Source organism: Lithobates pipiens, unplaced genomic scaffold (assembly GCF_037356315.1).
Source record: "Lithobates pipiens isolate NorthernLeopardFrog02 unplaced genomic scaffold, aLitPip1_a1.2 Scaffold_16, whole genome shotgun sequence".
NCBI lineage: Eukaryota > Metazoa > Chordata > Amphibia > Anura > Ranidae > Lithobates > Lithobates pipiens.
Genome location: NW_027507748.1, coordinates 549,507,098 through 549,530,345, shown reverse-complemented (window position 1 = coordinate 549,530,345; position 23,248 = coordinate 549,507,098). Strand labels below are relative to the sequence as shown.

The 23,248-nt window shown below is 47.5% G+C and overlaps 1 protein-coding gene and 1 pseudogene across 1 annotated transcript; both read right to left on the bottom strand.

Annotated features, from left to right (window-relative positions):
* Nucleotides 1-8,417: 8,417 nt before the first annotated feature.
* On the bottom strand, nucleotides 8,418-13,655 carry LOC143984179 (uncharacterized). The gene is made up of 2 exons (XM_077484476.1): nucleotides 12,974-13,655; nucleotides 8,418-9,808 (listed from the first exon to the last, which is right to left on the bottom strand). Exons 1-2 carry the CDS (start codon nucleotides 13,287-13,289, stop codon nucleotides 8,418-8,420), a joined length of 1,707 nt encoding a protein of 568 aa, XP_077340602.1. The 5' UTR covers nucleotides 13,290-13,655.
* LOC143986404 (U2 spliceosomal RNA) lies at nucleotides 13,510-13,661 on the bottom strand (annotated as a pseudogene).
* Between the last annotated feature and the right edge of the window lie 9,587 nt (nucleotides 13,662-23,248).

Sequence of the window (23,248 nt, the reverse complement as noted above, 5' to 3'; positions counted from 1 at the left end):
CCAGGAAGGCTTTATAGTGTACCATCCATCTTTGTACGTCTAAGAAAAGTTCCACATTGGGGAAGTTATAGCCACCCAATTGCTCAGACTTCATAACAACATCTCTAGCCTTTCTCTCCATCTTGGATCCCCAAAGGAATATGAAGAGTAGACGAGTCACCTTCTGGGTCCATCTCTTGCTCATAGGAAAAATTACCCCAAAGTATAGTAACAGGGGCAAAATCACTGCCTTCACCACCAATGTCTTCCCAGAAAACGACAAATTCCTTGTCTTCCATAGCTCCAATTTCCTCGCCACTTTCTCGACTCCCTTTTCCGTATTAGCTTGACTCGTAAGATCCCTTCCGAATTGAATCCCTAGCACGTCAATCTTCTCCACCTCCTTCAAACTGCTCCGCGAGATATCGCATGAACCACTCAGGGCACACACATTACTTTTTCCCCAATTCACATTAAGGCCCGACATGCCCCCAAAAATCTTCAGCTGGAGTTCTGTCCTTCTCAGGTCTCCCGCCGAGCTGCAGAGAAAGGCCACATCGTCCATATAGCTCAGAGCCTTCACATTGTTTCCGTTACTGCCAGGCACGAATATTCCTCTAAAGGCTTTGTCCAGCATCACATGCCTCACTAAAGGCTCCATTACACAAATAAAGATTATAGGTGACAAGGGGCACCCCTGTCTCACTCCTGACTTTATTCTCACCACCTCTGTCAAGTTACCGTTGACCAAAATTCTACTACTTATATCCTTATACAAGCACTCAACCATCCCAACCAAATCTTCCGGGAATCCCAGACTCTTCAAAACTACCAATAAATACTTATGGGATACCTTGTCGTACGCTTTTTCCAGGTCACACCCTGCAACCGCCAAAGGCAAGTTATTGCTCTGTGCGTAACAAATGAGATCCCTCAGGAGGATCAAATTATCAGATATTCTCCTACCCGGAACAGCGCAAACTTGCCATTCACCAATTACCTTACTTATCTTTTCCCTCATCCTGTTGGCAAGTAGTTTTGCTAAGATTTTATAATCTACATTGAGCAGGGTGATTGGTCTCCAGTTCTTCACTTCACGCGGGTCACCTTTCTTATATAATAGCGTAATAACGCCTTCTTTCATCGATTCAGATAAGGTCTTATTTTCCATGCAAAATCTAATGACTTCAACCACTTCCTTCTTCATCAGTTCCCAGAACCACAAGTAGAACTCCGCTGGTATTCCATCACGCCCAGGGGTCTTGTTCTTCCTCATATTTCTGAGTACGTTCTCCACTTCCACTTCAGATACCACATGCAGCATACCTTCTACCTCATCTTTATTCAAGTTCCCTTCCACCACTTGACAGTATTCTTGGATTTCCTCTTCTGACGCTCCTCTCCCACTTCCATACAAATGGTCGTAGAATGACTTAATGACATCCTTAACCTTATCCCCCTGCACTTCCACCTCTCCGTCCAACACAGTACAAATAGTTCTCTTAGGCTCAAAGGACTTTTAAAAAAAATACCTTGAGCATTTTTCCCCCTCCTCCACCTTTTCCACTTTAGTACGAAACACAATCCCCTTCCCTTTCTCCTTCATCATCCTATCTCTCTGCTCCCGTACTTCTTTAATTTCACCGTCCACCTCCACTCCCATCTTTTTACATTTAAACAAAAAATGCAATCTGTCCACAAGGCGCCTCCCCTCCTCGCGCCTTCTCTTTGCTTCCATACTGCCCAACCTTCTAAAAAAATCACCAATCCTCCTCTTTGCCCAATCCCACCACACCAGCACATGGTCAAATTCATGTTTTTTAAGGAGCAAGTAATCATAAAAGGACTCAAATTTACCACAAACATCATTATTCTCAATCATTAAACAATTTAATTTCCATACCCCTCCACCAAAGCTTATTCCAGCATCTAACTCAATGCCCCCAGAAATAACGGAATGATCTGAGAAGGCTACAGGGTTCGCCTCATACCCCTTTATTCCCAGAAAAGAGGAACAAAAAATAAAATCAATCCGTGATTTGACCGTACCCTTATCAGAATGAAAGGTGAAAGACAAATCCCTCCCCTCCACCACCTTCGCCACGTCCTGCAAATGAAAGTCACTTATCATATAGTTTAAGTTTTGAGGACACATCAACTCCACCCCCTTCCCCACTGCTTTCTCTCTCCTCATCTTTCCTGACACAGTTGAAGTCACCCACTAACACTGTGGGTATCCTTCCAGGCAAGTGTAGTTTTAATATATTAAAAAACGCACACCTCTCTTTCTTCTCAGCAGGCGCATAGCAGTTAATCACGCAGAATTTTTTATCAGAAAGTTCAAAGACAGCCAGCTGCATTCTCCCAGGCACCACCACTTCATGCGAAACAAACTTTATATTACTATTTTTAACCAGAATCCCAACTCCTTCACTTCTTGACCCACATATAGGAGACCACAAGGAGATCCCACCCTTCCATTCCCCACTTGGACTCCTCTCAATCCCACATTCTTGCAGACAAATTATATCCGCTTTCAATCCACTCAGATATTCCAACACCACCGCCCTCCTCCACCCGGAACCAATACTTCTCACATTGATAGAGCTAAAAATCAAAGCCATAAGAAAAATTAAATTTCTAACAAAACCAGCCATCATTTCCAAACTTAGTTACATCTCCTCTGCATCCTCTTCCGGACGCTCGCACACTACCACTTTCTGTCTCCTCCTAGACACAGGAGAGCTGGCGGATTCCTCGGAACCCCCATCGTCAGGGAAAGGTAAGTTACCACCCTCCTCCCCCTTATCACCCACTTCCCGAGGTCTTTTATATTGTGGTAACCCCTCCATCATCTCATCAATGACGAGTCTCTGCCCACATTCCAGACTTTCTTCGCTATCCACCGTCAGCATGGCCTCTTCATCCTCACTACTGGAGGACAAACCGCTCACAATATCAGAAAGTACCCCTGGACTAACTATTACAAAGGGTGCTTCCTCTCTAACAACACTCTCCTCTCCGCCTTCTCCAATTGGTATATCTTGTTGTTGCTTCAACTCTTCACCTTTTCCACTATCAGCCCTTCCCGGACCCTCCTCATCTGCTGCCACAGCAGCAGTTTCTGTATGCAGCTCTTCCTCCATTTTCTCCGTATCCCGAGGAGCTACACCCACACCCCCTTCCTCTACTACCACAGGAGGCTCTGCCTGTACAGTTTCCTTAACCTGATCTTCTGAGTGGTCAGCCTGTGCAGCCTTGAAAGTAGGCCTCCCAGAGTCTTCTTCCCCTGGCCCACTCCCAGGCTTCGGCCGCCCCTTCTTCTCCATTCTTTTATTTATCCTCTGCTCCAAATCTGCCATCCTTTTTGCAGATTGGAAGTGATCACATTGTTTGGCAAAGTGATCTGGGCTCTTGCAAATGTCGCAGGTCCTCTTCCCTTTGCATTCCTTGGATGGATGGTCATTCCTCCCGCAAAATCTGCATTTGATGTCTTGCTTGCATTCGTTATTTGTATGACCATATGTGAAACATTTTCTACAAAAACTCAGTTGACCAGGATAATATAAGAACCCCCTCTCCCCACCAATGTTGAAGGTAGCAGGCGGCCGCTTTACCCCTCCGATACAAAATGGATCCATCCTAAATCGTCCAAAAAATCTGTATTTTCCTGACCATATCTTGAACTTATTCATTACCTTCTCACCTCCCCTTAACTCTTCACAATAATTTTGGAGAAATGCCCTTATCAGGTTCACATCCGCAAATGGATTATATAAATGCACTATAATAGCTTTTTCTTCCTGCATAAATAACGGAATGATATCAAATTTCTTTACCAGCTCCACCATATTAAGTTTTCGTGTGTCTTCGAATACGTTCCAACAAACCTCATTAGAAAGGAAAGTAACATCATAAATACCTTGTTGTGCAAAATCTTGCAAACATAATATATCTTTTACCTTGAGACCAAGGACGTTCAGCAACAGGTCGACCACGACATCCCGCAAGGAGATCTCTTGCCTAAATTCTGGCTTCACATGAAACCGAATTGAATCCCGTAAGCCTCGGGACGACATTATGGCGCAGCGACTGGACCGACAGCACCCAACGAAATCCAGGAGGGGGGGTTATCCCCAAAAAGGGGGCCCCCCGGAGACTCTCACCCGCCAAAACAACCGCGCCCTGTGGGACTATGACCCACCAATCGCCCTCTCGTAGACCTCCAGCAGCGTCCTGCCCAATAGCAGCAGGGGGTGCACCAATCAAGGAAACACCCCCAGGCCGAGCAGGACTGGTGCCTTCCGTCAACCCTTTAACTACGACACGAAGATCGCAGCCAAAAGGCCGAGAAGCGAGACATAGTGTGAGACATAATGAGACACAGTGAGATACATAGTGTGAGACATAGTGTGACAGTGTGGGACGTAGTGAGACATAGTGTGAGTCATAGTAAGACATAGTGTGAGAAACAGTGAGACACAGTGAGACATAGTGAGACAGTGTGAGACATAGTGTGACACATAGTTTTTTTCTATTGAAAAAGCCCATGGCGTGCAAACACACCCAAAAAACTTCCACCCGGTGCATAAAAAAAGTGCACACACATAAAGAGTGAAACACTAAAAAGTGCAGACGGGTGCCTGATGTCCTCCAAAAGAAGGACCATACCCTGATCCCCCGGGGCGTTAGGCTCCAGACGGGGACTGAGGTACCAGACTCAACAAGTGGGCCCCGGACAAAACCGGAAGCCCTCCTTTCCCCGGGAGGACTGCCGAAACAGAACCTCCTAGGTACTTGGTACTGTGGGGGCTTTCCCGAAGGTAGGCCCCCCCTCATGGAGATTGGACCAAGCCAGAAGGCCTATGTCCGCTCTCCCACAAGACGTTCAGGATTGGTCCGAGGACCGACACCCTACTAATCAAACGTGAAGTGACAAACAGTGACAAATACACACAAATAAAATAAATAAAAAGTGAGGAAGGGATAGTGAAGAGGAGAGTGAAAAGTGGCCATTGTGCAATACAATGGCCGGCCCTCCGGCCAGGAATCAAAAATTCCTCTGGTCCTAGCCAAAAGGCCGGGCCCTAGAGGCAGGTGTAAAAAAAGCGTGTAATGGTGACGTGACCTAGGTGCCTAAATCAAAGTGCTGACGCACAGTGAAAGAAGGCACCCCTGGACTGCCACTCCAGGGGCACATCACCATGGGCTTTCCAACAAAAGCATCCCCGACAGCCCAGCCCAGACCACGACAGCCCCCACCACAGCCAGAAAGGCATGGAGATCAGCGAGCTTAGTGAGACCCTTTGCCATCAGGTCAAACCCTCACTCCCGTCACTCCTACCTAATTATATTCGAAAGGTACCGGCCGCCCCTCTGCTGGAACAGAAGAGCTAAGCGTTCCCTCCCGAAAAACTGACTGGGGCTAAAGCTGCCACAATCCAAGCCGGTCTGCCAGGGTCCCCTCCCCTGGCGCCGACCAGTGGTTCTCCGCCCTCATCAGGAGGCTTCCCGAACCGGCTACAAACCAGTCCGGGTCACCTTTACACCAACAGGCTTTGCATAGCAACCGCCACCCCTACTCCACCTCGCCGTAGAGCAGGGACGGTAAACAAGCGCCACCTATTGGCAACTGATAAGAACAGATTTTTTTCTATTGAAAAAGCCCATGGCGTGCAAACACACCCAAAAAACTTCCACCCGGTGCATAAAAAAAGTGCACACACATAAAGAGTGACACACTAAAAAGTGCAGACGGGTGCCTGATGTCCTCCAAAAGAAGGACCATACCCTGATCCCCCGGGGCGTTAGGCTCCAGACAGGGACTGAGGTACCAGACTCAACAAAGTGGGACCCGGACGAAACCGGAATCCCTCCTTTCCCCGGGAGGACTGCCGAAACAGAACCTCCTAGGTACTTGGTACTGTAGGGGGCTTCCCCGAAGGTAGGCCCCCCCTCATGGAGATTGGACCAAGCCAGAAGGCCTATGTCCGCTCTCCCACAAGACGTTCAGGATTGGTCCGAGGACCGACACCCTACTAATCAAACGTGAAGTGACACACAGTGACAAACACACAAAGATAAAATAAATAAAAAGTGGGGAAGGGATAGTGAAGAGGAGAGTGAAAAGTGACCATTGTGAGATACAATGGCCGGCCCTCCGGCCAGGAATCAAAAATTCCTCTGGTCCTAGCCAAAAGGCCGGGCCCTAGAGGCAGGTGTAAAAAAAGCGTGTAATGGTGACGTGACCTAGGTGCCTAAATCAAAGTGCGGCGCACAGTGAAAGAAGGCACCCCTGGACTGCCACTCCAGGGGCACATCACCATGGGCTTTCCAACAAAAGCATCCCCGACAGCCCAGCCCAGACCACAACAGCCCCCACCCCTATCAGGAAGGCATGGAGATCAAGGAGCTTAGTGAGACCCTTTACCATCAGGTCCCACCCTCACTCCCGTCACTCCCACCTAATTACATCCAGGACGTACTGACCGTTCCCCCCTCCAGGCTAAAGGGGAACAAGCGTTCCAATCCCGAAAAACTGACTGGGGCTAAAGCTGCCACAATCCAAGCCGGTCTGCCAGGGTCCCCTCCCCTGGCTTCGACCCAGTGTTTCTCCGCCCTCACCAGGTGCATCCTTCCAGATGGCTCAGACTCGACCATGCATCGGCCCCCAGTTTACTGTCGGGCGGCACGACGTGGCCCCTACCGAAACCATCCTTCGGGATGCAAATTACACCATCGGAGAGCGCCGCCCAAACCCTCTATAGGGATGGACCAGCGCCTCCTTTGGCAACTGATAAGAACAGATTTTTTTTTTTTTTTTTTTTTTTTTTTTTGAAAAAGCCCATGGCGTGCAAACACACCCAAAAAACTTCCACCCGGTGCATAAAAAAAGTGCACACACATAAAGAGTGACACACTAAAAAGTGCAGACGGGTGCCTGATGTCCTCCAAAAGAAGGACCATACCCTGATCCCCCGGGGCGTTAGGCTCCAGACAGGGACTGAGGTACCAGACTCAACAAAGTGGGACCCGGACGAAACCGGAATCCCTCCTTTCCCCGGGAGGACTGCCGAAACAGAACCTCCTAGGTACTTGGTACTGTAGGGGGCTTCCCCGAAGGTAGGCCCCCCCTCATGGAGATTGGACCAAGCCAGAAGGCCTATGTCCGCTCTCCCACAAGACGTTCAGGATTGGTCCGAGGACCGACACCCTACTAATCAAACGTGAAGTGACACACAGTGACAAACACACAAAGATAAAATAAATAAAAAGTGGGGAAGGGATAGTGAAGAGGAGAGTGAAAAGTGACCATTGTGAGATACAATGGCCGGCCCTCCGGCCAGGAATCAAAAATTCCTCTGGTCCTAGCCAAAAGGCCGGGCCCTAGAGGCAGGTGTAAAAAAAGCGTGTAATGGTGACGTGACCTAGGTGCCTAAATCAAAGTGCTGACGCACAGTGAAAGAAGGCACCCCTGGACTGCCACTCCAGGGGCACATCACCATGGGCTTTCCAACAAAAGCATCCCCGACAGCCCAGCCCAGACCACAACAGCCCCCACCCCTATCAGGAAGGCATGGAGATCAAGGAGCTTAGTGAGACCCTTTACCATCAGGTCCCACCCTCACTCCCGTCACTCCCACCTAATTACATCCAGGACGTACTGACCGTTCCCCCCTCCAGGCTAAAGGGGAACAAGCGTTCCAATCCCGAAAAACTGACTGGGGCTAAAGCTGCCACAATCCAAGCCGGTCTGCCAGGGTCCCCTCCCCTGGCTTCGACCCAGTGTTTCTCCGCCCTCACCAGGTGCATCCTTCCAGATGGCTCAGACTCGACCATGCATCGGCCCCCAGTTTACTGTCGGGCGGCACGACGTGGCCCCTACCGAAACCATCCTTCGGGATGCAAATTACACCATCGGAGAGCGCCGCCCAAACCCTCTATAGGGATGGACCAGCGCCTCCTTTGGCAACTGATAAGAACAGATTTTTTGATTGAAAATGTATACTTTATTTTTCAAGAAAATATACAAAAAACAAAATACTTTTAACAGGGTACATTCCACACTGTACTGCGACGCAGCGCATAAAATACACTACATGACAATACAGTTCCAAACATACAAATAAATTACATTCATCCTGCGGTATGATGCCTGATGTGTTGTGCAGAGTAATAATACCCCGAAACATCACATCATGCATGACGCCGCATTACCCTGAAAGCATTACCAAAAACCATTACCAAATACATGTCAAGTCATACAGTCTTTAGTCAAAGTCAAAATCAAAATGACATTTCAATGAGCAACAGGTGTGATGGGGGGGTTGGAGAAGGTGGGGAAGGGAGGGGGAGAAAGAGTTCACAGGCCCGAAGCTTTATTGAACTGCCAAAAAGGGTACATTGTGGTGGGAGGGTGGGGGGGGAAGGGTAAATCTTCAGACCTCCTCTTCCTCCTTGTTGTCCATCAGGTGATAGTCTCTGAGCAGACTGTGGGTCAGTCTGCGGCAGTCCTGGATGGACATCCTCTCCCTCTGGTGGATGAGGCGCTTTCTGGCGCACCAAACAGCGTCCTTAAAACAACACAGCACCCGCCAGGCACTATCAATGTCCTCTTGTGAGTGAGTCCCACAAAAGAGTCCGTTTAACACACCAAAGTGTGTTATAGCAGTCTGTGGAACAAAGTCTTTGAGATCAGGTTCCAGAGCCCTCAACAGGCCCTGTGCAAAGGGACACTCCCAGAAAACATGCAGAGCAGTTTCCTCCTGGGTGATGCAAAAGGGGCAGTGTCTGTATCTGCACAGGTTTCTGGCATGCATGAATGTCCTGAGTGGCAACCCCCCTTGGATTGCCATCCATGCCAGATCTTTGTGCCTGTTGGTAAGTCTCTTTGAAGAAACATTCCTCCAGACCACTTTGCAAGTGGCTGAAGGGAGGCCTGGAACAGTCTCAACAATGTCTGATGCTCTGATCAACTTGTGGATAGTTTTTGGCTTCCACAAGTCGGGCTTCACTCCATGTAGCCCCTGCTCCTTAATAAACTTGAAAGTATCCAAGTAATACCAAGGAGTGTCCCAGTTGTAGGGGATGGAGCTGTCCCATTTGTCCCATCCAAGGGACCTCCAGAGAGGCAGGAGGAAAAAACGGGACATGGAGTTACCGCCAGAGTCTACAGTTCTGTCCACCAAAGTTCTGCGGATGCAGTTACAGGCAAAGAAGACCCTCAGTAGAGTGGCGATGTCGGGCACGCCCTTACCGCCCTTGAGGGGTTCCTTGAACATAACCGCCCGCTTTACTCTGTCCATTTTGGAGCTCCAGATGAAGTGAAACACTGCCCTGGTGATGGCCTTGCAGGTGTTAACCCGGGGGGGCCAGGCCTGGGCGAGGTACTGCAACACAGGGAGAATCTCGCTGCGGAGTACCAGTGTTTTACCTTCGATGGTGAGTTCTCGGAGGCTCCAAAGTCCAAACTTCTGTCGCATCTTTGCCAGTCGTTCTTCCCAGGACTTCAGGGCTGCGCCCTCTGCTCCAAACCAGACCCCAAGGATTTTGATGAAGTCTGCTTTGACGCTGAAGGGCATAGGTGCAGAAGAAGGCAGGAACCACTTTCCGAAGAGCATGACTTCCGACTTCCCGCAGTTGACTTTTGCCCCTGAAGCTTGGCCGAAGTCCTCACACGTCTGGGCGAGTGTGTTGATGGAGTGCCGGTCGGCACAGAACACCGTCACATCATCCATGTAGAGCGAGCACTTGACCTCCCGTCTGTCCGGTCCTGGTGCGGTGATCCCTCTGATCTCTGGGTTCCGTCTGATGCTTCGGGCGAAGAGCTCTATACAACAGACAAAAAGCAGAGGTGAGAGAGGGCAGCCTTGTCTGACCCCAGACAACACTGGAAAGGGGTCAGTTTTCCAACCGTTCACCAACACCACACTACGAATTTCATTGTACATTACATTTACATATGAACAGAACATTTCCCCAAGACCGAACCTGCGCAGAGCGCTGCACATAAACTCATGGGAGACACGGTCAAAGGCCTTCTCCTGGTCAAGGCTGACCAGGGCCGCGTGCACACGGCGGCCATGAATGTACTGGACCGTGTCCCGGACAAGCGCGAGGCTGTCCGCAATCCTGCGACCAGGAATGCCACAAGTCTGGTCCGGGTGGATGATCTGTCCGATGACAGATTTCAGCCTGTTGGCCAAAACCTTGGCGAGGATTTTGTAGTCCACGTTCAGAAGAGAGATCGGACGCCAGTTTTTCAGGTCCGATCTCTCCCCCTTGCGCTTATACAAAATCGTGATCATCCCCTCCCTTAGGGTCGGAGGCATTCTGCCCTCCACCACCATCTCCTCGTACAGCTCGAGCAGGTCCGGGCCTACGAGATCCCACAGCGTTACATAAAGTTCAACTGGGAGACCATCGCAGCCCGGGGTCCTGCCTTGCCTAAAGGATTTAGCGGCAGAGTGCAGCTCCTCCAACACCAAGGGGGCGTTGACGTCCGACGAACCTGCAGGATCAATTTGGTTAGAGATACCTGACAGGAACCTGTCGGCTGCCTGTGAGTCTGTTGTTTTCGGGGAGTAGAGGTTGGTGTAGTAGTCGCTGACCACTTGCATCACAGCCTCCTTTCCCTTCTGGAGTGTTCCGGTCTCGTCACGCAGCTCAGACAAGGGTGTGTGTCCTGAGTGGAGTTTCCTGAAAAAGAAAGAATTACACTTCTCACCTTTCTCAAGGTTCTCCACCTTGGCACGGAAGACAATGTGCCTGGATTCTTCCTCAACGTGCCCTTTCAGGCTCTTCTTGGTGTCCTCCAGGTCCTGCCTAACGTCCCAGCCACAGTGGTGAAGGTCCTGCAGGGACTGCAACTGACGTTGCAGTCTCCTGAGTTCCTTCTTCCTGGCACACACTTGCTGTCGTCCCCTTGCCTGAAAGAAGCTGCGTAGCTTGACTTTCACAAACTCCCACCAGTCACTTACCCTTCCGAAGAATCGCTTTTCCTCCTTCCAGGTGGCGTAGGCCTCCCGGAGTTCCCCCATCAATTCCTCATTTTCCAGCAGGGTACTATTCAGCTTCCAGGAGCCTGGTCCGCGGGCAAAGCCCTCGCCCAGGTCACCCCGAAAGTGAATAGCCCTGTGGTCAGAGAAAAAGCAGGGGATCATGGAGAAATCGCGATGCTTGACTGCTCTTGAAGTGAGCACGAAGTCGATCCTGGAACGCACTGATCCGTCGGGACGGCACCATGAGTAGTTCACGGTACCTCTCCCTATGGATCCCACGGCGTCCTGCAGGGAAGCCTCCGAGATCATCTCCTTGAGCAGCCTGGATGTAGCATCAAGTTTTGCGTACATGCTGGAGCTGCGCCCATCCTCCTCTATCGGACAGTTAAAATCACCGCCGATTACTACTGCCCTGGTGGTGACGAGTTGGGTCCGCAGGGTCTGGAAAAGTTCCAGCCGCTCATTCTTATCTGGGGGGGCGTACACGTTGATGAGCCTAATTGGCTCTCCCACCCACGAGCCGTCTATGACCAGAAGACGGCCACAGACTAGCTCATGGATGGAGTCAACCGCGAAGCGCCCACCCCTGACAAGAATGGCTACACCTGCAGACTTACAATCGCCACCCCCGGACCAGTAGGAGGGACCGAGGGTCCACTGGGAGGTCAGATGAGTGTACCTCCTCAGAGGAGGAAGTGCGCACTCCTGGAGCATGTAGACATCACTCTGCTGAGTGGCTAAAAATGTCAGTGCCGCTTGCCTTCTAGATGTATCCTTGATACTCCTCACATTAATGGAAAAGATTGAGATCTCTGCCATAATGAAAAAGGGGTATGAGGTCTAGTCGGTAAGGGACCGAACTTACCTCCCCGGAGGGGGGTCTTCCGCTGCCTCTTCTGCTTGTCCTGTGTTCTCGGACAGGCCGAGCTCCTGCAGGACAGCATCCATCATTTTCTGGGTGATGGGGACGTGGATGTCGGAGGGGAGGTCAGGCTCAGGGGTGGCCATGACCTCCTCCTCCCCCTCCACGTCCTCATCCTCCTCCCCCGCTGACTCGAGGTCCTCCACTATTGGCTCTGGTCCCTCGCTTTCGCGCCGGTCGCCAGTGGGCCTTTTAGTGGAGGAAGCGGGTTCCTCTGCTGTTGGACTACTAGGCTTCCGTTTCCGGCTTCCTGAGAGTCCACTGGTGGGGGTGGAAGGGAGGGTGGGGAAGTCCTCCAGGGAGGACAGGTCCGGGGTGGGTGGGGGGAGGGTGGGGAGGGTATCCTCCAGCACCGGGGTGGCGGGTGGGGGGGTGCTGGAGGTTGGGGCCGGGGTCCGGGCTGGGGCCTGGACAGGGGTGGGGGTAGGGGTGTGCTTACCCGTGGTCTTCTGTGGCTCTTTTTCCCTTTCCGGTGGCTTCTTCCTGGTGCTGGAGGATGGTTTGCCCTGGATCAGGGCGCCAGCATAGGACCGGGACCGCTGGGGGCAGTGTTTAAACACGTGCTCAGCCGCTCCGCAGAGGTTGCAGGCTTTGGACCTCGGACAATCCTTGGTCTCGTGGCCTGCAACCCTACAGAACCTGCAAGCAGGTTCTTTGCAGTCCTTCCCCATGTGTCCGGTGTTGCTACACCTGTTGCAGGTGAAGGGTATACCGGGGTAGAAAAGGGTGCCTGCGGAGTTGCCCAGGGAGAAGCACGGCTGCAGGTGCAGGATGTCCCCCGAAGGGTCCTTCCTGAACTTGCAGAGTACTGACCACTTACCTATCCAGAAGCCGTTGGCATCGAGGATTCGGACGGGGTCCTTCACCACGGTGCAGAACCTCTGGAGGTAAGTGGCTATATCCTTACCTGAGGTATGGGGGTTCCTCATGGCCACCGTCACCCACTTCTCGTCCCGTGTTATGGGGCAGTTCGCAGCGAACTTACGGAAGGGGGATTCAGGACCACTCGCCTTGACCATATCCCAGTATCTTCTGCAGGCCTGGAAAGACACAAAAGTTACAAAAAATGTACCTCTTGTGAAGGCCTGCACTGAAAGCGTTTCCGCTTTGCTGAACCCCTGCTCCAGGATCATCTTCTTGCCGAAGATCTCCGGGGTCATGTCGGGGACCCTTCCGTCCACCTCCTTCAGTTGCAGCACGACCGTCTGCTTCATCCAGGACTCCAAGGTAGGGAGCCCGTCTGCAGGGGGGGAAGGCTTGGCTGGTCCCGGCTGGCTGGTGCTGGCCGGGGTGGAGGTGGGGGTTGGGGCAGCAACATCCCCGGGGACCTCGGTGGAAGTGGCTGGAGCGGGGTTCTTCTTGCTGGTCTTTCTCTCGCTCTTCCCCATCGTCTTGGAGAGAGAGAAGTCGCTTCAGGTGTTCTTTCGGCGGCTTCCTTCTGGATTCCTCGACGTCTTCGCTCTGAAGCCTTTATAAAGGCTCTTGCATCTACTGCCCGAAGGTAGTAATGCGGAGGGGGGGAGGAGGGAAGACCGCAATCTCGTTCCTTGTGGGGGCTAAGCCTCTGGCCCAATAGCAGCAAGTAGGTGAAGCTGAATTTAATCAACGATCCTACAAGGCCGAGCAGAGGGTACCCCACAAGGACCTAATGGCTTGGATAGATACAAGTGGTTCTCAACGTCCTAGCTGTGAAGCAGAGACACCCCTAAGGGCTATAGTCGATACTACACTTGATCTTAGCCAAAAGGCCGAGAAGCGATAGATAGAGAGATAGTGTGAGAGACAGTGTGAGAGATAGTGTGAGAGATAGTGTGAGACATAGTGAGACATAGTGTGAGACATAGTGAGAGACAAAGACATAGTGTGAGACACAGTGAGACATAGTGTGAGACATAGTGAGATAGTGTGAGACATAGTGTGACATAATGAGACATAGTGTGAGACACAGTGAGATAGTGTGAGACTTAGTGTGAGACATAGTGTGAGACATAGTGAGAGACATAGTGAGAGACATAGTGTGAGGCATAGTGAGACATAGTGTGAAACATCGTGAGACATAGTGTGGGACACAGTGAGACACAGTGAGACACAGTGAGACATAGTGTGAGACAGTGAGACATAGTGTGAGACATAGTGTGACACAGTGAGACATAGTGTGAGACATAGGGAGATATAGTGAGACAGTGTGAGACACAGTGAGACATAGTGTGAGACACAGTGAGACATAGTGTGAGACATAGTGTGAGACATAGTGAGACACAGTGAGAGACATAGTGTGAGACATAGTGTAACACATAGTGAGACAGGGTGGGACATAGTGTGACATAGTGAGAGACATAGTGTGAGACATAGTGTGTGACATAGTGTGACAGTGTGAGACATAGTGTGACAGAGTTTGAGACATAGTGTGTGACATAGTGTGTCATAGAGTGAGACATAATGAGACACAGTGAGACATAGTGTGACAGTGTGATACATAGTATGAGACATAGTGAGACATAGTGTGGGACATAGTGGGACGTAGTGAGACATAGTGTGAGTCATAGTGAGACATAGTGTGAGAAACAGTGAGACAGTGTGAGACATAGTGAGACATAGTGTGAGACACAGTGAGACATAATGTGAGATAGTGTGAGACACAGTGAGACATAGTGAGACATAGTGAGACATAGTGAGACATAGTGAGATATAGTGTGACAGTGTGAGACAAAGTGAGACATAGTGAGACATAGTGAGACATAGTGTGAGACATAGTGAGAGACAAAGACATAGTGTGAGACATAGTGTGAGACACAGTGAGACATAGTGTGAGACACAGTGAGACATAGTGTGAGACATAGTGTGAGACATAGTGTGAGACATAGTGAGATAGTGTGAGACATAGTGTGACATAATGAGACATAGTGAGATATAGTGTGACAGTGTGAGACAAAGTGAGACATAGTGTGAGACACAGTGAGATAGTGTGAGACATAGTGTGACAGTGTGATACATAGTGTGAGACATAGTGAGAGTCATAGTGAGAGACATAGTGTGAGGCATAGTGAGACATAGTGTGAAACATCGTGAGACATAGTGTGAGTCATAGTGAGACACAGTGAGACACAGTGAGCCATAGTGTGAGACATAGTGAGACACAGTGAGACATAGTGAGACATAGTGAGATAGTGTGAGACACAGTGAGACACAGTGAGACAGTGTGAGACATAGTGTAACACATAGTGAGACAGGGTGGGACATAGTGTGACATAGTGAGACATAGAGTGTGACAGTGTGAGACATAGTGTGACAGAGTTTGAGCCATAGTGTGTGCCATAGTGTGTGACATAGTGAGACATAGAGTGAGACATAGTGTGAGATAGTGTGAGATAGTGTGAGACATAATGAGACATAATGAGACACAGTGAGACATAGTGAGACATAGAGTGAGACATAGTGTGACAGTGTGATACATAGTGTGAGACATAGTGAGACATAGTGTGGGACATAGTGGGACGTAGTGAGACATAGTGTGAGTCATAGTGAGACATAGTGTGAGAAACAGTGAGACATAGTGTGAGACATAGTGTGAGACATAGTGTGAGAGACAGTGTGAGACACAGTGAGACATAGTGAGACATAGTGTGAGACATAGTGAGATATAGTGAGACAAAGTGAGACATAGTGTGAGACACAGTGAGACATAGTGTGACAGTGTGATACTTAGTGTGGGACATAGTGAGACATAGTGTGAGTCATAGTTAGACATAGTGTAAGACATAGTGAGACACAGTGAGACATAGTGTGAGACACAGTGAGACATAGTGTGAGACATAGTGTGAGACATAGTGTGAGACATAGTGTGAGACATAGTGTGAAACATAGTGAGACATAGTGTGGGACATAGTGTGAGACATAGTGTGAGTCATAGTGAAACATAGTGTGAGACATAGTGAGACATAGTGTGAGACATAGTGAGACATAGTGTGAGACATAGTGAGATATAGTGAGACATAGTGTGAGACATAGTGTGACATAGTGTGAGACATAGTTTGACACAGTGAGACATAGTGTGAGACATAGTGAGATAGTGTGAGACATAGTGAGAGACATAGTGTGAGACATAGACATAGTGAGACATAGTGTGGGACACAGTGAGAAAGACACAGTGTGAGACATAGTGTGAGACATAGTGTAACACATAGTGAAAGACATAGTGTGTGACATAGTGTGTGACACAGTGAGACATAGAGTGAGACATAGTGTGACAGAGTTTGAGACATAGTGTGACACATAGTGAGACATAGAGTGAGAAATAGTGTGAGACATAGTGTGACAGTGTGATACATAGTGTGAGACATAGTGAGACATAGTGTGGGACGTAGTGAGACATAGTGTGAGTCATAGTGAGACATAGTGTGAGACATAGTGAGACATAGTGTGAGACATAGTGAGACATAGTGTGAGACATAGTGAGATATAGTGAGACACAGTGTGACATAGTGTGACATAGTGTGACACATAGTGTGAGACACAGTGTGAGACATAGTGTAACACATAGTGAGACATGGTGGGGCATAGTGGGACATAGTGTGAGACATAGTGTGACAGAGTTTGAGACATAGTGTGACACATAGTGTGACACATAGTGTGACACATAGAGTGAGACATAGTGTGACAGTGTGATACATAGTGTGAGTCATAGTGAGATAGTGTGAGACATAGTGAGAGACATAGTGAGAAACAGTGTGAGACATAGTGTTAGACATAGTGAGATAGTGTGAGACATAGTGTGAGACATAGTGTAACACATAGTGTGTGACATAGTGTGTGACATAGTGAGACATAGAGTGAGACATAGTGTGACAGAGTTTGAGACATAGTGTGACACATAGTGAGACATAGAGTGAGAAATAGTGTGAGACATAGTGTGACAGTGTGATACATAGTGTGAGACATAGTGTGACAGTGTGATACATAGTGTGAGACATAGTGAGACATAGTGTGTGACGTAGTGAGACATAGTGTGAGACATAGTGTGAGACATAGTGAGACATAGTGAGAGACATAGTGAGACACAGTGTGACATAGTGTGACATAGTGTGAGACACAGTGTAACACATAGTGAGACATGGTGAGACATGGTGGGACATAGTGTGACATAGTGTGAGACATAGTGTGACAGAGTTTGACACATAGTGTGAGACATAGTGAGAGACATAGTGAGAGACATAGTGAGATAGTGTGAGACATAGTGTTAGACATAGTGAGACACATAGTGAGACATAGTGTGAGGCATAGTGTGAGACATATTAAGACACAGAGTGAGACACATAGTGACACATAGTGACACATAGTGTGATATAGTGTGGCACATAGTGAGACATGGTGAGACATAATGGGGTAGTTATTCCTGCGCTGCCACTATTATGTGATAGATCGAGGAACTGCTGCGTTCACCGAGATGGATCAAACCGTATCCTCTTAATTCTAGCGTGAGGGTAAGTTGGTGTCGCGCTGTTCTAGTTTAAGGTATTAATCGAGAAGGGATGGTTCCCTATATTTCTCACTCAAAAGTATGAGTGGGAAAGGTATTTCTCACTCAAAGGTATGGAGGAAAGGTGTTATCCACTAACACAATATAGAACTCTCCCCCTCTAGCTGAGAATACATATAGTCTAGTTATATTTATATAAATTGTCAAACCCTAAAATAAACCCAGGGGATTAAAAATTAATAAACACACTACAGGAGTGTCTACACCTAGACACCACACAAGAATTATAGTACTTGTTTAACCAAAAAGTAAGCTTAGTGTAATCGTGGTACACAAATAAGAACGATGTAGTCAGAAGAATTATCAGAAAAGTAAACACTCTACAGAGCTAGCTACGGTCAGCTGACTAACCATGAGACAGAATGTAAATATAGGCTTAGCTCCGTCACCTGCAACAATCCAAGCAAGCAAAAAGTGCTATGTGCTTATGAAACCGACGTAAACAAATAACAACAGAATATCTATTGGTGCAATGTATAAAAATTAATTTAAAATAAAAGTGAAATCAAGTGACCAAAATAGATTAATCCCCTGATGAAGTCACGTGGTGTGACGCCACGCGTAGGGACGGGAAGGACGCCCTCTGCTGCTGCATAGAGACACAAGCTCGCTACTCGTTATTACATTGAAATTTTATGAATGAAAAATTGTGAGTACCCTGTGTAAATTTCTTTAATAAATTTATTATTTTCCAAAAATTACTACACTATGGTACCCCTCTTGTATTCATTAATTATGGCCCCCTGGAGCTCCAAAGACATGTGAAAGGAGAAGTTTTAACCTGGTGAGAAGAACCTTAACCACTTGACCACTGGGCACTTAAACACCCTTAATAACCAGACCAATTTTCAGCTTTCGGTGCTCTCACATTTTGAATGACAATTACTCAGTCATGCAACACTTGACCTATGTGAAATTTTTGTCCTTTTTTTCACACAAATAGAGCTTTCTTTTGGTGGTATTTAATCACCTCTCGGTTTTTTATTTTTTGTGCTATAAAAGAAAAAGCCCGAAAATTCTGTAAAAAAATGAATTTTTCTTCGTTTCTGTTAGAAAATTTAGCAGATTAGTAATTTTTCTTCATAAATTTTGGCCAAAATTTATACTACTACATATCTTTGGTAAAAATAGGTACAAATTGGTGGATATTATTTGGTCTTTGTGAAAGTTATAGAGTCCACAAGCTATGGTGCCAATATCTGAAAATTGATCACACCTGAAGTACTGACGGCCTATTTCAATTCTTGAGACCCTAACATGCCAGAAAAGTACAAATACCCCCCAAATGACCCCTTTTTGGAAATAAGACATTCCAAGGTATTTAGTAAGAGGCATGATGAGTTTTTTTGAAGTTGTCATTTTTTCCCACAATTCTTTGCAAAATCAAGATTTTTTTTACTTTTTTTTTTTTTTTCACAAAATTGTCATATTATCAGTTTATTTCTCACACACAGCATATGCATACCACAAATTACACCCCCAAAACACATTCTGCTATTACTCCCGAGTACGGCGATACCACATGTGTGAGACTTTTACACAGCGTGGCCACATACAGAGGCCCAACATGCAGGGAGCGCCATCAGGCGTTCTGGAGCACCCAGGACAATTCTGACATTTCTCTCCTACATGTAAAAATCATAATTTATTTGCTAGAAAATTACATAGAACCCCAAAACATTATATATGTTTTTTTAGCAAACACCCTGGAGAATACAATGGTGGTCGTTTTTTATCTCGCACAGTGTTTGCGCAGCAATTTTTCGAATGCTTTTTTTTGGGGGAAAAAAAACAGTTTTGTGCTTAAAAAAAAACACAGTAAAGTTAGCCCAATTTTTGCATAATGTGAAAGATGAAGTTACGCCGAGTAAATAGATACCTAACATGTCACTCTTCAAAATTGCACGCGCTTGTGGAATGGCGACAAACGTCGCTACTTAAAAATCCCCATAGGCGACGCTTTAATTTTTTTTACTGGTTACATGTTTTGAGTTACAGAGGAGGTCTAGGGCTAGAATTATTGCTCTCGCTCTAATGTTCGCAGCGATACCTCACATGTGTGGTTTGAACACCGTTTTCATATGTGGACGGGACTTACGTATGCGTTCGCTTCTGCATACAAGCGCATGGGGACATGGGCGCTTTAAAAAAAAATATTTTTTTTTATTGTTCATTTTACTTTATTTATTTTAGTTTGACATTTGTTTCCCCAAAAATAATTTTTTTTATCAGTTTTATTCCTATTACAAGCAATGTAAACATCCCTTGTAATAGGAATATGGCATGACAGGTCCTCTTTACATTGAGATATGGGGTCAATAAGACACCACATCTCACCTCTAAGCTGGGAAGCCTGAAATAAAAAAATAAATAAAAAGATTCTGGCTTTGATCGTATTGGCGAGTCGGTAGAAGCACCAGAGGGCGACGGGAGGGGATGTCTATGGCTGGGTATTGCAGGGTATCTCTGAGTATGGCTGCATATCTCCGGGTATGGCAATTTATGGTAGGGTATTGCAGAGTATTGGCAGGGTATTGCAGAGTATTGGCGGGTATTGCAGAGTATTGGCGGGTATTGCAGAGTATTGGCTGGCATTGCAGAGTATTGGCAGGGAATTGAGGGGTTAAATTTTGGTGAGCAGCGATGTGGGCACTGCAGATGCAGCCCACAGCGCTGCTGACACCGATCTCTTCCCCCTCCGCTGTACCGATCGGTACAGAGAGGGGGAGGGAGGAACCGGCGTCATAACATGACGCCAGTTTGTTTACAAGTGATCACTCCGTCATTTGACGGAGCGATCACGTGGTAAACGGCCGCCATGATCCGTTGAGTGAGTGCGCGATCCAGGGGGCGCATGAGAGCGGTATTCTGGGAGGACGTTATATGACGGCCTCCCGGAGTTAAACAACCGCCCTGTAGCCGTCATTCGGCTATGGGCCGGTTGTTAAGTGGTTAAAGAGACCTCCAGCTTAAGGCGTTTTTTGCCTTACCACAAGGTAAGGGGCCATTGCCCACCTGAGTGTATGGTGTATGAGTGTATGGTCACGATAAAGGAATCCACTGGGAAGCGGTGTTTCTCCAATCACATTGCACATTTACAACAAAAGTACGAACACTTTGAGGAACGATACATATATTGTTGAAGTGCCTTCACTGTTCCCTTTCATCACCTGCGATTTTGGACTGATTTGCCAAAGTGGATACGGCATTTCGCTGATCCACGTGTAGCACATTGCTTATATGAACTTGGCTCTGTAGTGCGTTTACTACTTTTTGAATATATGCACTTTTTGCTCTCACATATGCTGCTCTAGAGTTCTTTCAACATGTCGGTATCTAAGTTTTATTGCACTTAGCACTTTTTGGAATTGTGTGACTTTTCAATAAGCTAAACCTTACATAACTGACATAGAGGCTCTGTTGGGTATTTACTCTTATTTTCTAATTTTCTCACACCTTGATTGGTCTACCTTATGAAATTCACGTCTATTAATCTATTGCACTTAGCACTTTTGGAATTGCAAGATTTTTCAACGAGTTAAACCTTACATACCTGACATAGAGGCTCTGTAGGGTATTTCTTTCTTTATTTTTTTTAGAAATATATTTTATAATTATATCATTTTTTCCCACATCATGATTGCTTTACCTTATGAAAATCACGTCTATTAATCTATTTTGGTCACTTGATTTCACTTTTATTTTAAATTAATTTTTATACATTGCACCAATAGATATTCTGTTGTTATTTGTTTACTTCAGCTTCATAAGCACATAGCACTTTTTGCTTACTGGGATTGATGCAGGTGACGGAGCTAAGCCTATATTTACATTCTGTTTCATGGTTAGTCAGCTGACCGTAGCTGACTCTGTAGTGTGTTTACTTTTCTGATAATTCTTCTGACTACATTGTTCTTATTTATGTACCATGATTACACTAAGCTTACTTTTTGGTTAAACAAGTACTATGATTCTTGTGTGGTGTCTAGGTGTAGACACCCCTGTATAGTGAGACATAGTGTGACAGTGTGAGATATAGTGAGACATAGTGTGTGACATAGTGTGAGACATAGCGTGAGACATAGTTTTTTTTTATTGAAAGCCTGTGGCGTGCAAAACACACTCAAAAACTTCACCCGGTGCATAAAAAATGTGCACACACATAAAGAGTGACACAAAAAAGTGCAGACGGGTACACAAGCCCTCTAAAATCAGAGGACCTTGTCCTGAATCCCCCAGGGCGTTAGGCTCCTGACAGGGACAAGGACACTTAAAACTTGGTCTTCCTGGCCGAAACCAGTCAGACCCCATTCTTCGGAAGGTCTGCCGAGACAGACCCACCCAAATACTAGGTGAGGCTCCCCCGAAGGGAGACCCCAACCCTAAGGAAGAGGGCGAACTAAGCCAGAAGGCCATGTCCACCCCCTCCCCAGACTTTCAGGACAGGCCCTGGGACCTGTGACCCTACTCATCACAGCAAACGTGCAAAGTGACAAAACAAGATGTGACAAACACACACTGAAAACAAATAAAAAGCGGGGAAGAGATAGTGGAGAGGAGAGGAGAGGAGAGTGAAAAAGGCCAGGAATAAAAAATTCCTCTGGTCCCAGCCAAAAGGCTCGGCCCAAGAGGCAGGTGCTAAAAAAAGCATGTTATGGTGCAGTGACCTTGGTGCCCAAAATCAATGCGATCCTCACTCACAGTGATTCTTAGGCACCCCTGGACTGCCACCCCAGGGGCACATACTCCATAGGCTTTCAAGACCGCCCTGACCCACCGTCCGGACCACAGCAGCCCCCACCCCAGACAGGAAGGCATGAAGATCAGGAAGCTTGGTGAGAGCCCTTTGCCATCAGGCTCCACCGTCGCCCACATCACTCCTTCCTAATTACATTCGGGAAGTACTAACCGCTCCTCCCTGCAGCATAAGGAGCAGCCGGTTTTCCCTCCCGAAAAACTGTCCAGGGCTAGAACTATCCCAATCCAGGCCAGAAGGCCAGGTACTCGACCCTCTGGATCAGACCAGTGGCAGCACTCATCCTCACCAGGAGCATCCTTTCAGACGGCTCAGACGTGGCCCCTACCGGAACCGTCCTTCCGGATGCTAATTACGCCATCGGAGAGCGCTGACAAAACCCTCTCTATTAGGGATGGAACAGCGCCTCCTTTGGCAACTGATAAGAACAGATTTTTTGATTGAAAATTTATACTTTATTTTGCAAGAAAATATACAAAAAACAAATACTTTGAACAGGGTACATTCCACACTGTACTGCGACGCAGCGCATAAATACACTACATAACAATACAGTTCCAAGCATACAAATAAATTACATTCATCCTGCGGTATGATGCCTGATGTGTTGGGCAGAGTAATAATACCCCGAAACATCACATCATGCATGACGCCGCATTACCCTGAAAGCATTACGAAAACATGTCATAAAAATCAAGTCATACAGTCATAGTCAAGGTCAAATGGTATTTCAATGAGCAACAGGTGTGATGGGGGGGTGGAGAAGGTGGGGTAGGGAGGGGAAAAAGATTTCACAGGCCCAAAGCTTTATTGAACTGCCAAAGGATACATAGTGGTGGGTGGGGGGAAATCTTCAGACCTCTTCTTCCTTCCTAAAGTCCATCAGGTGATAGTCTCTGAGCAGACTGTGAATCAGTCTGCGACAGTCCTCGATGGATATCCTCTCCCTCTGGTGGATGAGGCGCTTTCTGGCACACCAAACAGCATTCTTAAAGCAACACAGCACCCGCCAGGCACTATCAATGTCCTCCTGTGAATGAGTTCCACAAAAGAGT

Bases quoted from the DNA above. Each gene is read 5' to 3' on its own strand.
- LOC143984179 (XM_077484476.1), bottom strand. From the start codon at position 13,289: ATGGGGAAGAGCGAGAGAAAGACCAGCAAGAAGAACCCCGCTCCAGCC. The intron at 9,809-12,973 runs GTACATTTTTTG...TCTGTTGTATAG, and splicing joins AGTGCAGGCCTTCACAAGAG to AGCTCTTCGCCCGAAGCATC.